This window comes from Wyeomyia smithii, chromosome 1, assembly GCF_029784165.1.
Source record: "Wyeomyia smithii strain HCP4-BCI-WySm-NY-G18 chromosome 1, ASM2978416v1, whole genome shotgun sequence".
Taxonomy (NCBI): Eukaryota; Metazoa; Arthropoda; class Insecta; order Diptera; family Culicidae; genus Wyeomyia; species Wyeomyia smithii.
The window spans coordinates 141,409,301-141,424,447 of NC_073694.1; the positions used below are offsets into that span (position 1 = coordinate 141,409,301).

At 36.5% G+C, this 15,147-nt stretch overlaps 1 protein-coding gene across 1 annotated transcript; it reads left to right on the forward strand.

Moving 5' to 3' along the window:
- Positions 1-4,860: 4,860 nt before the first annotated feature.
- Positions 4,861-7,356, forward strand: LOC129717247 (uncharacterized). The gene has a single exon (XM_055667103.1). It carries the CDS (start codon positions 4,861-4,863, stop codon positions 7,354-7,356), a length of 2,496 nt encoding a protein of 831 aa, XP_055523078.1.
- The last annotated feature ends 7,791 nt before the right edge of the window (positions 7,357-15,147 follow it).

Consider the following 15,147-nt stretch of genomic DNA (forward strand, 5'->3'; position numbering starts at 1 on the left):
TGTCGGTAGAGGCAGATAGCAGGTATATAAATTAGGTTCATTGTACAGAGAAATTGCATTGTTTATTTTTGAGCTCTACACTGTGTTTTTTCTCATGCCCATTTTAAATTTTCTGTGAAAATACATTTTTGTTTGAAAACTGTAGTTCTTCATCGTTATTTTTTTCCATGAACTTGTAACTGCAGGAAAATTTCATTATGTGACATCTTTGCCGCTTGGTGATCGGAGAGTTAGCCATCGTTCACAAGACAAATAAATATTATTTAATTTCTACTAAATCGTGCTCAATTTAAATCTGTATAGAAGCTCGCCTTTCCGCGTATTGAAGAAAATTGACTGTATTAGAATGAATGGTATTCATCAAAGTTAAAGAGAATATTTTCTCTTCTAAAATAGAGTGCTGCAAATAAATAATCAAAATAGACCCCGTTCGATTTTGCAAAACACGACACGGCAGAATTTTGTTGTTGCCAAGATTGAACCATGCCAAAAATGAACGGTTCTCTATGATTGACTATTTTTCATAGATATTTCCATCAATGAACTAGTTTTAGTTTCAAGTTACTTGAGGTGTCGCTTTATGTATTAAGGCTGATGAACTAGATACTTGATATTACTACCCGAGTAATTAGAGGCTTAGTACTGCTTAGATCATGATCATTATATTATCGGTACATGTTCCGGTCATATTCCAGGAACCGTTTCATCGATTTCGGCCATTTGCTTTGGCAACATAAAGAACCAAAATACCCTTCTTTTGGAGGATGTTGAGCTTAAATTGGTTGAAATAAATAAGAAATGTGATTAGACATAATCGTTCGTTTATGGCACATGTGTGCCAAAATCTAACCGTGCCAAAAGTAAAACGAGCTCGAATCAAACAAAGCCTCAAAGGTAAATATAAAACTATTGTAGTCCAACGTCAACTATGCGGTCGTGTCTTGGATGCCACTCTTCTACTATTTGTTAGATATTTTCTCGGTTTGGGTGTAAATCTCGTTTTTGCGAATAGTCCTCATTCTGTACCTATTGGCTCGTCGCTCCTTACTGTTGTAGCTGTCTTTTGCTGGTGTTTGATTTTCTTAATTTCGTAGTTCAGACATACGTTTTTTATTAACTTCCCTTTCTCGATTGACAAAATTTGCATCCACAGACCTTTTCTTTTTCATTCGTTTATTGTTACATTCTCTTTCCATATTCGAGTATTCTTTATTTTCAGTTCTTCTCGTTGTCATTCGTTGAGCATTTCTTCTTGCTTCTCGTTTTGCATACTTTGTATCTGTTCTTGCTAATCGCACTCGTGTTTTTTTTTTCATTTTCCTGATTCTTATTTGATGTCTGTTGTTCTTTTAATTTTCATTCCTCGGCTATTGATTTTATTTTCACGAGTTTTGTATGTTTCATTTTTTCTTGTTATTTTCATTCGTTTCATATTACTTTTTTTTTTCGTTGGTGGTATAGTTTTCAACCAAACGTGTTAATTTCATTCGCTTGCTATTACTTTCCTTTTTGTCGACCTTATAGTTGTCGTCTATCGTTCGTTTTATTTTCATTCGTTGACTGTTAACTTCTTTTTCGCGATTCGTATACTTTTTATCCAATCTTTTGAATTGCATTAGTTTTCGGTTAATTTTTTTTTTCTTGATCAGAATACGTTTTATTCGCTGATCTTTTCAACTTAATTCTTTGCTTATTCTTTTCCAGTTCGTGTTTCATTAAGTTGGGATTATTGTGATATTCTAATTTTTTAACGTTCTATCTGTTGGAAGAATTATAAGTAAATCATCCCTTTTAAATGTATGAAACCGATTGTCTTCAAAATTATGCAATAGCACATTATTAAACTGGGAACTGTAACACATGTCTCCATTATTCTAGAACGACAAATACCATATTTTCACACACTTAAAATTTACAGCCGCATCTTGGCTGGCGCCACTCGGTTAAAAATGACAGCTAGCACTGAAATTTCGGCACAAAATAACCGAAATCTCGCTAATTCCTGATATATTGTGGGTAAATTTCGTAGAAACCAATAACTCGGTAATATGCAGTATAAATGAAAGTTTGAATAAATAATCATTACACTGGTAAACACAGGTTTTGCTCTAAGGTTTTCTCGTAAGCCAAAGTAGAAGCCAAGAACTCGGCGAGTACTTACTGCGCAGCATCTTGATGATCTTCAGATTACACTAGGGCCCCAAAACTCACTGAAATGATTAAGAAGCTATACTGCTTCAGGGCAACTATTTTAATCTTCAGAACAAAATTTTTTTGGTACGTTTGGTACGTTTTCTATTCTAATTAAAAAGCTACATGCTGGTGAACTGATATTTCAAATTTAATATTTCAACTTTCAATAGAAATCTTGAACTGACCACGATAAATACCAATAATACACTCCAACCCAATCCGAATGGCAAACAAGAACATGTTTATCTCATTTCCTCCCTAATTGGAATCATATAGAGTAGGTGTTTTTTGACCGTGCTCCTGAGAGCAATTGTAAACATTTTGAAAATAACCATCGACAATATTGTATCGAATATGATTGAAGTTTTACAATTCTGTACAAAAACCAAACAAGGACGTAAATACGCTTTTCGGATTTGACTTATAATCAGTATTATTGAATATGTGACCATTCTGATAGTTATGGCTCGTCACATCTCAATGATTGAAAACATCGCATCATACAACCTTTTTGTTGAAACTGTTTTTTATATTTTTCGATTCCCAATGCTAAGTTTAGTGGCACATTCTTATTAGTTCTGAATTTATTTTTCTAGCGTTGTTGTTATATACACATAAACTTTAGAGACATATGGAACGTGAAGAAAAGACTTAAAATGATGTGTATAAATTTATTGTTAACTTACTTTTTGAGTTTCCCAATCTTCTGAGAGATTCCTTGTGTTGTTCACTACTACGGAAAGTCACTCTCAAATTAAATTTGACAGAACGCCTCGGTAGGTTAATCTGAAACCACCTTCGATATCACTTATTGGAAGTGTTTAACAAAATACTTGTCTTTCAAACTAATCACCAATTTTTATCACCTTACACTGTTAAGTACACATAGCGGGTTGCAACCGGCACATTTGCAGACACTAAGTGAATTGAGGTTCTCTATCTGTCTATCTGTCAAGCGGAAAATGCTATAATTATAGTTCCTCGGACGCTGCAACAGTTGAAGCAAGCAGCTATAAAAACATCTTATGAAAGGCTATTTGTTTACTACGTTACGTATTACATATACACATTTTGTTTAAAGCAGTTGGCTTCAATTAGTATTTAGGTTATATTTTCTTTTCATAACTTTTAAATAACATATCAAATTACATAATGGTTGAAGTTGACTATAAATAAAATAAAAATAAAAATAAAAAATTAAAATCATAATTAAATTGAATAGAACCTAACGGACAATTACAATTTTCATTTGACACTAATTTTATGATAATCGATCCAGGTATCGCTAAGCAAAGGGAGTAAGTTTAGGCCAACAGACAAAGCTTCAGCTCGATAACAATGAAATTCAACAGGGTTTTATTGGCTAACTAGACCAGAATGAATGAATAATATAATCTTTTCGGAGCACATTTATTTTTTCAACTTTTGAACCACCCGTTCAATCATCATAAATCAGTCGATAGTTTTGAAGACAGCCATTTGATACCGATTTTGTTCCAATCGGTTGTGTAGTTTCTGGGATAATCGAGTTTCATAACTTTTACATTTTGATACATAACAGACAAAGTTACAGTCCGATTATAACAAAATTCAAATGGGTCTTATCAGGCAACTAGACCTTTCTATTGCAACTTATTTTGTGAAAATCGGTCCATCCATCTCTGAGAAAAGTGGGTGAGTTCAAGCAGTCTTAGAAAAACATGTTTCTTTTCACAGCCTGATTTCACATTATCATACATAACGGACAAAGTTAAAGTCCAATAACAATAAAATTCAAAAGGGACACGCCAATAGCTTGTTTACTTTGCTCCAACCGTGATTTTCTTTTCGACGTTTTTTTCGAGTAATAATTGCATTTACGAATATTTTATTTTACCAGTTGCTTTTTTAAATCACCTTTCGCGTGTGTGATATCGAGTACAGAGTTATTCTAGACGTTCTGCTGCAAAATCTCCGTTTATAAGTTGGCGCCTACCGGCATCGTGCCTCTTTTGTTCGAGTCATGGCCTCTGTCTGTAAAACATGCAGCTCACCTATCAACGGAATCGATAGAGTTGCCTGCCGTGGGAATTGAGGTTCCATGTTTCAACGCACCTGCATTTCGGGACTGCAACGTTCCACTCTGGACGTGATAGCCACCTTCAGTGATAATCTGTTTTGGTTTTGTAACGAGTGCGCCAATAGTTTCAACGAGTGGTTGCAGCTCCCCTTACACCCTCCGCTACCGATACATCGATGCTGTGTGTAGCTGTCGCCAAATTGAATACAGTCGTATCAAACTTATCGATCCGTATAGAGAAACACTTTCCAGCCAGCACCGCTTTACCAGTTCAGAAGATTTTGTATTCTCAGCGACAGCCCGGCGAACAACCGACACCTAAACGGAGTCGTGAAGACACTTCGAAATTTCGGGCTGCAGTGGTCGGTGTTTGTGGCACGAGAACAATACAAAGCAGAATAAAAACCATTGCTGATGAACGGCAGCAATTTTGGCTTTATTCAAGCAGATTAGATCCCAGCCACACTGTTGATGACATCGTTGCGATGACTCGAGAGTGCCTCGGCATCAATGAAACGCCTAACGTCATTATGTTAGTGAAAAAAACGCAGATCTCGCGAAATTGAATTTTATATCTTTCCGGGTGGAGATTCCAGAGAACCTTAAGGATGTTGCTTTACGTGCTTCTACATGGCCCACTGGAGTTTTCGTCCGTAAATTTGACTTCGACCAGATACGACCCGATAGATTTCGTCAATAGTTCGAACTTTTCTCATGCTTTATTATTGGACAGCGAGAGTCAACTGACTCTCGCTCAAGTGAAGTATCCATCCTCGTTTTATGCCCCTGACAACGAATGCCAACATTCCGATTCGTGTTCTAGCATACTCAACTTAACACCCGCGCCGTCAGCTCCGCTGCCTACCACTCCCAGGGCGATACGATCCCGCAACCCGGATTCGATGGTTCAGCTTTATTACCAGAATACTTGCGGCATGAATTCAAATATCGAAGACTATGTGCTCGTTTTTTCGGATGACTGTTACGATGTTATCGCGTTTACTGAAACTTGGTTGGACGATCGTACCGTGTCAGGCTATTTGTTTGGAAACGAGTACGAAGGTTCCCGTTGTGATCGGAGCTCTTTCAACAGCCTGAAAAAGACCGGTGGAGGTGTACTCATTGCCGTTCGTCGACGCTTGAAAGCTCACGTTATTTGTGATCCCACGTGGAAAACGCTCGAACAGATTTGGGTGTCTGTCCAGTTGACCGATAGAAAATTGTTTATCTGCGTTGTCTACTTTCCACCGGACCGCACCCGCGACAAGCAGCTGATCGATACTCATCTTCAGTCTGTTTCCTCGATTACTGCTAGAGCTAATCCGCGCGACGAAATAATAATTATTGATGATTACAATCTACCTAGTCTATTCTGGCGCCCTGCTTGTGATGGCTTTTACTATCCCGACCCGGATCAGTCTACATTTCACGCTTGTGCTATGGATCTTCTCGACGGGTATAACGCCGCTGGCCTACAGCAAATTAATGGCAATCCCAACGAAAACGGACGCTGCCTAGACCTTTGCTTCGTCAGCATCTGTGACACGGCTCCTAAGATTGCATACGCACCCGACCCGCTTGTCAAAACCGTACCTCACCACCCGGCTCTTGTTCTGTCTCTCGACAATCGTTATAGAATCGATCCACCGATTTCAGCAAACTCGATTCGATTCAATTTTCGTCGAGCTGATTACGATGGCTTGTCAAGCGCGCTACGCAACGTAGATTGGATTACTGTTTTGAATCACACCGATATAGACCTGGCCGTGAACGATTTTACTTCTGTCTGTACCGAAGTGTTGGAACGTTTTGTTCCTAAAGCCCGTCATCGAAAGTATCTCCCCTGGCAATCTTCCACACTACGTCGTCTAAAATCAATGAAAAAAGCTGCATTGAGAAGGTTTTCAGCAAACGGTACGCTTTGTTTGCGAGAACACTATCGGCAACTAAATTACGAGTATAAAAAACTACGACGCTGCTACTCAAATTATAGGCGGCTGATGGAGAGTAAATTGAAGACTGATCCAAAAAAGTTTTGGAATTTTGTCAAAATGCAGCGGAAGCAATCAGGTCTGCCCTCTAGTATGGAGCTGGCTGGCGAGAAAGCAGATAATTGTACCGCAATATGCAGATTGTTCGCCGATAAATTTTCTAGTGTATTCAACAGTGAAACTCTTACTAATGACCAAGTTCTTGAGGCCGCTAATAACGTTCCCTCTTATGGACAATCAATCGCCTCGATTAATATCGACGATTCAATGATTCTAACCGCTGCTAGTAAACTGAAACATTCCTATTCTCTTGGTCCGGATGGTATCCCGGCCACGTTGCTAAAAAAGTGCATCACTGATTTACTTATACCGTTGAGTTTCTTGTTTCGTTTGTCGCTTTCCTCAGGAAGATTTCCTACAGCTTGGAAACACGCATTCTTGTTCCCGGTGTACAAAAAGGGCGACCGTACAAAAATCGACAACTATCGTGCTTTGTGTGCTATATCGAAACTGTTCGAGCTAATCGTACTGCAACCAATTTTCGCGCACTGCCAAAATAACATTGCTGACGAACAACATGGGTTTCTTCCGAAACGCTCGTGTACGACGAATTTACTCTGCCTAACAAGTTTCGTAATCGACAGCTTCATTGACCGATCTCAAACGGACACGATCTATACGGACCTCTCAGCCGCTTTCGACAAAATAAACCATCGCATTGCCGTCGCCAAACTTGACCGTTATGGCTTTAGCGGCAGCTTGCTGTGCTGGTTAGAGTCATATTTAGTGGGACGGACTATGAGTGTGAAAATTAACGACAAAATCTCGAAATCGTTCTCGGCTTTCTCCGGGATTGCGCAAGGCAGTCATCTTGGCCCACTAGTGTTCCTGCTTTACTTCAACGACGTACACTATTCTTTAAAATGCCCCCGTCTTGCATTTGCCGACGATTTGAAGCTATTCAACAAAATCAAACATTCTGCCGATGCCGCTTTTCTTCAGGAACAACTCAACATATTCGCTTCCTGGTGCGAGATTAATCGTATGGTACTAAACCCGTCCAAATGCTCCGTTATAACATTTACGAGAAAAAAACAGGCCACTACAAGTTGACTACTTCCTAAACGGTTCTCCAGTACAGCGAGTCGTCTTCATTAAGGATATCGGAGTACTTCTGGACGAAAAACTCATCTTCAAGCAACACATATCTTTCATCGTAGCGAAGGCTTCTAGACAACCAGGACTTATTTTCCGAATGACACGTGATTTCAAAAACATCCACTGCCTAGTCACGCTTTACTGTTCGCTTGTTCGGTCTTCATTGGAGTACTGTTCTACAGTCTGGGTGCCTCATTATAATAATGCTATCTACCGAATCGAAAATATCCAGCGCCGGTTTGTACGTTATGCCCTTCGATTGCTTCCCTGGCAACAGCCCATGCGTAATACCAGGTATGAGGACCGATGCCAGCTGCTCCAGATCGATACTCTTCAACTACGTCGGGAAACAGCACGCGCTATGCTCGTCTCCGATATTCTGACATCACGGGTCGACTGTCCTGCCATTCTGCGTCAAATCAACCTGCATGCTCCAACTAGAACCCTGCGAAGCATGTCAGCTTTGCACTTGCCCTTTCGCTGAACCAACTATAGCTCAAACAGTGCTATCACAGGTATTCAACGCGCTTTCAACAGAGTGTCGCTAGTTTTCGACTTCCATTTATCATACCGAGTTATACGTTCTAAATTTTTGTCAATGTTCCGGAGATATTTGTATTAGTATTAGTAGCCATTAGGACAATTTATTTTATGTCTGTTGGTAATAGTAAATAAATAAATAAATAAATAAATGGCGCAACACTAATTTTGTGAAAATCGGTCCAGCCATCTCTGAGAAAAGTGAGTGAGTTTAAACAGTCTTTGAAACACGTTTCTTTGCATAACTTTTGAACCATATGTTCAATATTTATATAATTTTTTTACAAATGGTTCAAAAAACAAGCCCGTTCTTTTGATACCAATTTTGTTCAAATCGGTTTGCAATTAGTTTCATTAAAATCGGTACAGCCATCTCTGAGAAAATTGAGTGAGATTGGGAGACCCTTACATACATACACACACATACACACACACACACACACACACACACACACACACACATACACACACACACACACACATACAGAAAATGTTCAGCTCGTCGAACTAAGTCGATTGATATACGAGATTCGACCCTTTGGAGCACTTTTATACCTTTGGTTTTTTCAGTGATTGCTATACCCTTCTAGGAGAAAGGCAAAAAGATCCTTGATATCTTATCGGGGGCTCACATGTGATGGAAAACAATGCATTTTCACAAAAATGCCACTAAAGCTCAATATCTCCATTGCACAGTGTTTTATTTTGCCGTTTGTGCGAATAATTTCCTAAACAGTGATTCAAATGTTGATTATAACCATATGGTATGTTTGGAGAAGTTTCAGGATATTCAAAAATGCATCTCTTAATGTAAAAATATGGGTGATCAATCCACTAATGAGTGAGATGAAAAATTTACTTTTCAATCAGAATAAGGTGAACACAAGGTGTCTACGACAAAGTTATAGGTTATCTCAAAACAAGAAACTTAATCGAAGACATCATGTTTCTATTATTCTGTTACGAGCAACATTGAGTTTTCTATTAGAGGGCACTAAAATTGTGATTTTTTTCGTTCTAACTATTTACGCATATTTTTCCGAATTTTTAAACCTTTTATTAGGTTATCAGTTATTCAAAAATGCATTAGTTTTCTGGACATTGTTATTTTTTATCTCCCAAAATAAAACAGAAATTTAACATAAATGGTAAAATGCATAGTTTTCCATCACATATAAAAATGCAAATATTTAAGCTCCCTGATAAGATATCAAGTATCTTTGTTCATGTAAATTTTTGTCATAAATCCCGATTTGCAATGAAAATTTCAGTTTTTGATCAAAAATTTTTTTTTATGTGTTTTATTTGAAAATTTTGTGGGTTTTATCTGAAAATTATTAGAAAAAAATAATTTTTCTGTGATGTTCAATGGGCTATGGGAGTCAAATAACTGAATGCAATGCTTAACTGAACCATGCAAAATATTCAGAAACAACCTCACAATGTAAAAATTTAGGAATCGAACAGAATTGAAAAAAGTGCAACAGAGTGGGTTTGTAGCTTAAAAAGTCATATTTTTATAAATCACGTTTGGGCAACCTGAAAACCATATTTTAGAAAGTCGAAATGTTCTACTAAAATGCTATAAATAACCTTATCTTTCAATTTAGGGCTGAGCATTTTGACTTTTTCAACATCGATTTTTTGGAACACCCTATTACATAGGTTCACTAATAAGCAAACGTAAGAAGATCTCAGCAATCAACAGTTCCGACGAAGTTGAAGTTAAAAAGAAAATATTTTCTTGCTCGCCAAGTTTTGTTCTTTTGCTAAAAATTACATTCACTGTATTACGAGGACAGCTAATATACGTATATTATTCGTCAGACCATAAGTGAAAACAAATATCGTCAAACAATGGTCAAATTTTAAAAATGATTTTGAATGAACCTGAGTCAATGGACAAAAAAATTCAAAAGCATTCGCAGGCTTTTACTCTTCTATAAAATTGTACATTTATTATTTAGGAATTAACTCTTTTGATATTATACAGTCACGAACATTTAGTGGATATCAAAAATGAAATGAAATAAAAATAACTTATTACTTCTAACCGTTTATGGTAATCATATTCATGAGATAAACTTTTAATCACCATCAGCTGCAGCAACGCAGTTCCTCGATTGCACACGTATAGAAATGTACGAATATAAGTGTACCGCTGCAGTACGAATAGAAGTGTACCGCTGAAATGTACCGCTGAAATGTACCAATAGAATTGTACCGCTGCAATCATATACAACGAGAGACCTGCGGCTCTGTGCTACACATACTCTGTATGGTATTGTTCTTGCAAGACATCAGTTTTTATTACGTTCTAGAGCAAGATTGCGCCAAATGACCTTTGGTCGAATATCGACCATTTTTGATTTGAATGAAACTTTGCACACGTATTTGGCTTAGCAAACTGAGCATTTTTCACAGATGGAGAGATTTTTTACACCCATGAGTTACATTTTAAAAGGGCGTATGCCTTTTGGCATAGGTTTTATTCGAAGCATTGTAGCCCTGAAACCGTTGGTTGTATAGAAAAACTGTCTGAGAATGAGTTGTAGGGAATTAAAAATGCACCATAGAAAAAATATACATTGTGCAAAAAAAATTTTTGACCAAAAAAAATTAAAAATAAACATTAAAATTTAATTAAAAAAAAGAGTTGAATTTTTTTTTTATTTTTCTTTTAAGAAACTTAGAGTTCATACGCAACTTAAAAAAAAAGTCCAGGATGGAGAAATGAAAAATAATTTTTTTATGGTAGATTAATATTTCTTATGAAAAGTCTAATTTAAACATTTTTCAAAATATTTGTATTCTGATGATTTTAAAAGTTGCAAAGAGTCATTTTGAATCAAAAAGCTCTGGGTAGTAAACATACCAAAGGCATCGGTTTTCGAGTTATTTTGAATTTAAGCTCGAAAAATAATCAATATTTCGGAAAATACACGTTTTTCTTAATTTGTCCATGGTTCTCGAGCATAAACCATACGTTCGTTGGAATGCTTGATCAAAAATATTCAATTCAATCTTTGACAACATAACGATTGGATAAATAACTCAAGCGCTAAACCTTAGCCTATCTACAATTTCCCCCTTGCCGAATGTTTTCTAAAAAAAGATGCTTGTTGTGCAACACTACCTACTTGTTTACTAATAATAACTTTTTGTAAAGTACGCAACCAATAACTAGTCCAAACGCTGTAAACCCTTTCCTGATCATCGGTGCTCATCAAGCTTACGGAAATTAAACGAAAACGTTATTGCAAAATTAAAAATATTGAACTGTCAAGCTCATTTTAATACGTCTCTATCAATTTGTGATTCGTGTAGTTATTGGAATAATAGTCAAGCCACCATTCATCCCTTCGTTGTTTACTATTCAGAATCTGGAACACTTAAGAATATCAGCTTCATCATAATATCGGAAGTACTCCATCATGATACTGTTACGGTTCAGGTGTTCATTGCCAAATTAATGAGTTTTTTGAAAACAACAATACAGTTGAAAAAAGCGATATTAATGTCTGATGGAGCTGCCTCACAATATAAAAATAGAAAAAAACTTTGCAAGTTCAAAACAAAATATAACGTCGATGCAGAGTGGCATTTTTTTGCGACTTCTCATGGTAAAGGCCCATGCGATGCAATTGGTGGCATATTAAAACGAATGGCGAGAAATGCAAGTTTAGCTAAAAAACATGAACATCCCATTACAAGCGCAAAAGAATTGTATGATTGGTCTAATCAGAGAAGCAATAAAAATTCATCAAAAATGTCATTTAGTTGGGTATCATATGAAGAATATGAACAAGGAGTAACAGAATGGAGCAATATTTAAAAAAATCTATAATAATAGCTGCCACACAAAAGTATTACTCTTTTGTTCCGATTTCAGAAAATAAGATACAGAAGAAGCTGTTTTCAAAAGATGACGAATCATTTACTTATGATGTATATAAAATATAAATACGTGTATTTTCCGAAATATTAATAATTTTTCGAGCTTAAATTCAAAATAACTCGAAAACCGATGCCTTTAGAATGTTTACTACCAGGAGCTTTTTGATTCAAAATGACTCTCTTCATCTTTTAAAATCATCAGAAAACATATATTTTGAAAAATGTTTAAATTAGAATTTTTATAAAAAAATTATTCTACCACAAAAAAGTATTTTTCATTTCTCCATCCTGGACTTTTTTTTAAAGTTGCGTATTAACGTCAAGTTTCTTTTAAATAAAATTAAAAAAAAAATTCAACTATTTTATTTTTAAATTGAAATTTATTGTTTATTATTAATTTTTTTGGTCAAAAATATTTTTTTTTGTACAGTGTATATTTTTTTATGGTGCATTTTTAATTTCCTAAAACTCATTCTCAGACAGTTTTTCTATACAACCAACGGTTTCTGGGCTACAATGCTTCGAATAAAACCTATGCCAAAAGGCATACGCCCTTTTAGAATGTAACTCATGGGTGTAAAAAATCTCTCCATCTGTGAAAAATGCTCAGTTTGCTAAGCCAAATACGTGCGCAAAGTTTCATTCAAATCAAAAATGGTCGATTAAATTTTCGCGTATTTCCAGGCGATTTGAAATGATTTTGCTCTCTAACAGCAGATTTAGAAATTGTTGTTTCGAGCTTTTCGAAAAATCTTTACCTTCAAGACATCAAATTAGTCTTAGTTCATGGAAGCAAACATAAATTGACCTGTTGGGACGGGGAAACTTCATTCCACTCAAATTTTGTAGATCATTAAGCATGGTGATATGTTTCCACTCAACGAACCCTGAACTTGCCTTAAATCTACCTTTCGCTGCCAGTGTATTTCGAACTAGCTTCAGCATATGGCAAACATCCATAATAATGTAAATGGTTTCACCAGTACACGGATGATCGAAGTTAGTTTTGAAACTTTCGTCCAACTTCAAGGAAGCACCAAGCGCATTAGCAGTACTAATATTAGTGTTGAGTCCGTTGAAAGTAAGGCCAATGACTGTAATTCCTACTTCATGTCAGATTCGTCGTGATAAGGCAGGTTTTTTGTTGCGTGTCTAGTCAGTCTGTGAAAAAATATCCAACAGGAATCTTAAATTTCTGTTTGATTCCAGTGGCCATGAACACGATCGCGTCTTTCGCTGCAGGTAATTCGTTTGTAGCTTCTAGAAGGTATCCAGTGTATTGCACCGTCCCTTCAAAAGTTTTCGTACGATGATTCCATTCAACATGCCGTCGAATGGATATTTCTCCGACATTATGCCTGGTTCTCCATCGATTGATCGATACCATCAAGTAAGGGTTTTTAAGAGAGGCAAACGGCTACCGAATGACTGACTAACGAATGAGTAACCTCTTGGCGAGTAATAATGTAGAGTTACAGCAAAAGACTCTAATTCTTCATTGTACTCTTGACCTCGTCCATTGGCAGAGCTCAACTCTTCCAAGAGTGTGTTATTTTCACAATAAGCCTTCAAAATTGTAAAATGAAATAAAAAACATTAAATAAAACAATTGAATGTTGTACCTCCAAGTGATCTGTAGCACATTGAGAAATAAAGTTTCGGTCATGAGCTTCCTTTAGTGCTGCTCTGAAAATTCCACTCGCTTCTTTAGCCGTCTACATTTCTGTTTCAGGGTGTTTCTAGATCTCTGTATTTTTTCATGAGTCATTCTTAAGGCTGAGGTGAATCCGCGTAAGCTTCTTGAGGAGTAACATCATGGCCCTCGAGTTAAGAGTAGAATATAATAAAAAGGTTGCACCGTATAGTGGGGAACCTTTTAAGTAACTTGTGTCAGTATCGCCAGAACCGTGATGATATAATTGGGTCGTAGATCGATCCCAGTTCTCATTTCAAATTTTCCAGGGTCACAACATTATTTTGCAGAGCTTTACACTAATAAAGTGTTGAATGAAAGTTATTAACATTGAAAAGAGCGTATATCATTCAAAGAATTCACGATGTCTCTCAAATGCAACCATGCAAGTATTGCAACGAAACGCTACTGCCGCTAGTAGCAAACTGATTGGTTTGAGCATAAGCTGGCTTTATATAGCCCAAAGAGTGCATTCCATTGCCGTCTGATGCAGAGATGCCAGATGTTAAAAAACAACTGAAACAACTGGAAAACTGCTTGAAATCCGAAATAAATCTACTCGAATTTAGAAAACATATAGGATCGAGAAAAATCTGAACAATCTTAATTAATATTTGATATTCAGCTAGTAGTTTTAACCGAATCAGCAATTGTTTATCACGCTTAGTTTCAAAACATAATAACCATTTTAAATGTTAATTTTCACACATATTACACAGTCCGGTGTATGAGAAAGTATCGAAAAATTAGTCAACCAAACGCAATTCATCCACTTCCTGAACAGAAACATTGTAACGAAACATATCGATAGTTTCTGCAGTGATTGACTAGTAATTATATTTGATAGCGCGCTAAATAAAATCGACCAATCAGAGAGAGTTTTCACTTTGACAGAATTTGGGAGATTTCTGGTTTTTCTTGTCACATCTTGTCCTAAACTCAGAGCAAGGTATGCAATGATCATAATTTCTCTCTTTTTCATCTTTACCTATTTTTATTCTCTCATTTTAAGCTTCAAACTAATTGAATCTTCTAAAATTGTTCTACAAACTCAATACAATCGAAATTACGTCTAAATCAAATGTTGAGCGAAATGTGCTTCTTTTTTTCTTCATAAATTTGAAATGTGCTTTTGACGTCCACGTCCAGTGATACGAAAATTTATTTTCTTATGCAAAAAAGTTGTTCCACCAAAAACGGACGATCCAACTGTTTACGTATGGTAGCGACACCTTCAATTTGTGGGTGGGTACGCAAAACTAAGAGAATCTGTCAAGTTGTGGGGAAGTTATGGCGGTCACACGACTATTTGTATCTCTCCCTCAGACGGTTTTTCAACACGTCATTCTCTCTCGCTCAGGCCACTTATTCTAATCGGGCGATTTTCTTATTGAAAAAAAAAACGCCATCTTTTCTCAAGTAGGCATTATTTTTACATCTCTCACATTTTCACTCAGGCTGGACTGTTGTCAGCTCTATCGGTTTTTTCACGGCCAACTTCATTCCGGGCCGAGTGATCCTATATCCGTTTTCAACTTTACTAAGTAATAATTCCTTAAGAATTTGGTTGGATTTTCAGACAATTTTATTGCATGATTGTGAACGATGTGCGTAGT

Bases quoted from the DNA above. Each gene is read 5' to 3' on its own strand.
- LOC129717247 (XM_055667103.1), top strand. From the start codon at position 4,861: ATGTTGCTTTACGTGCTTCTACATGGCCCACTGGAGTTTTCGTCCGTA.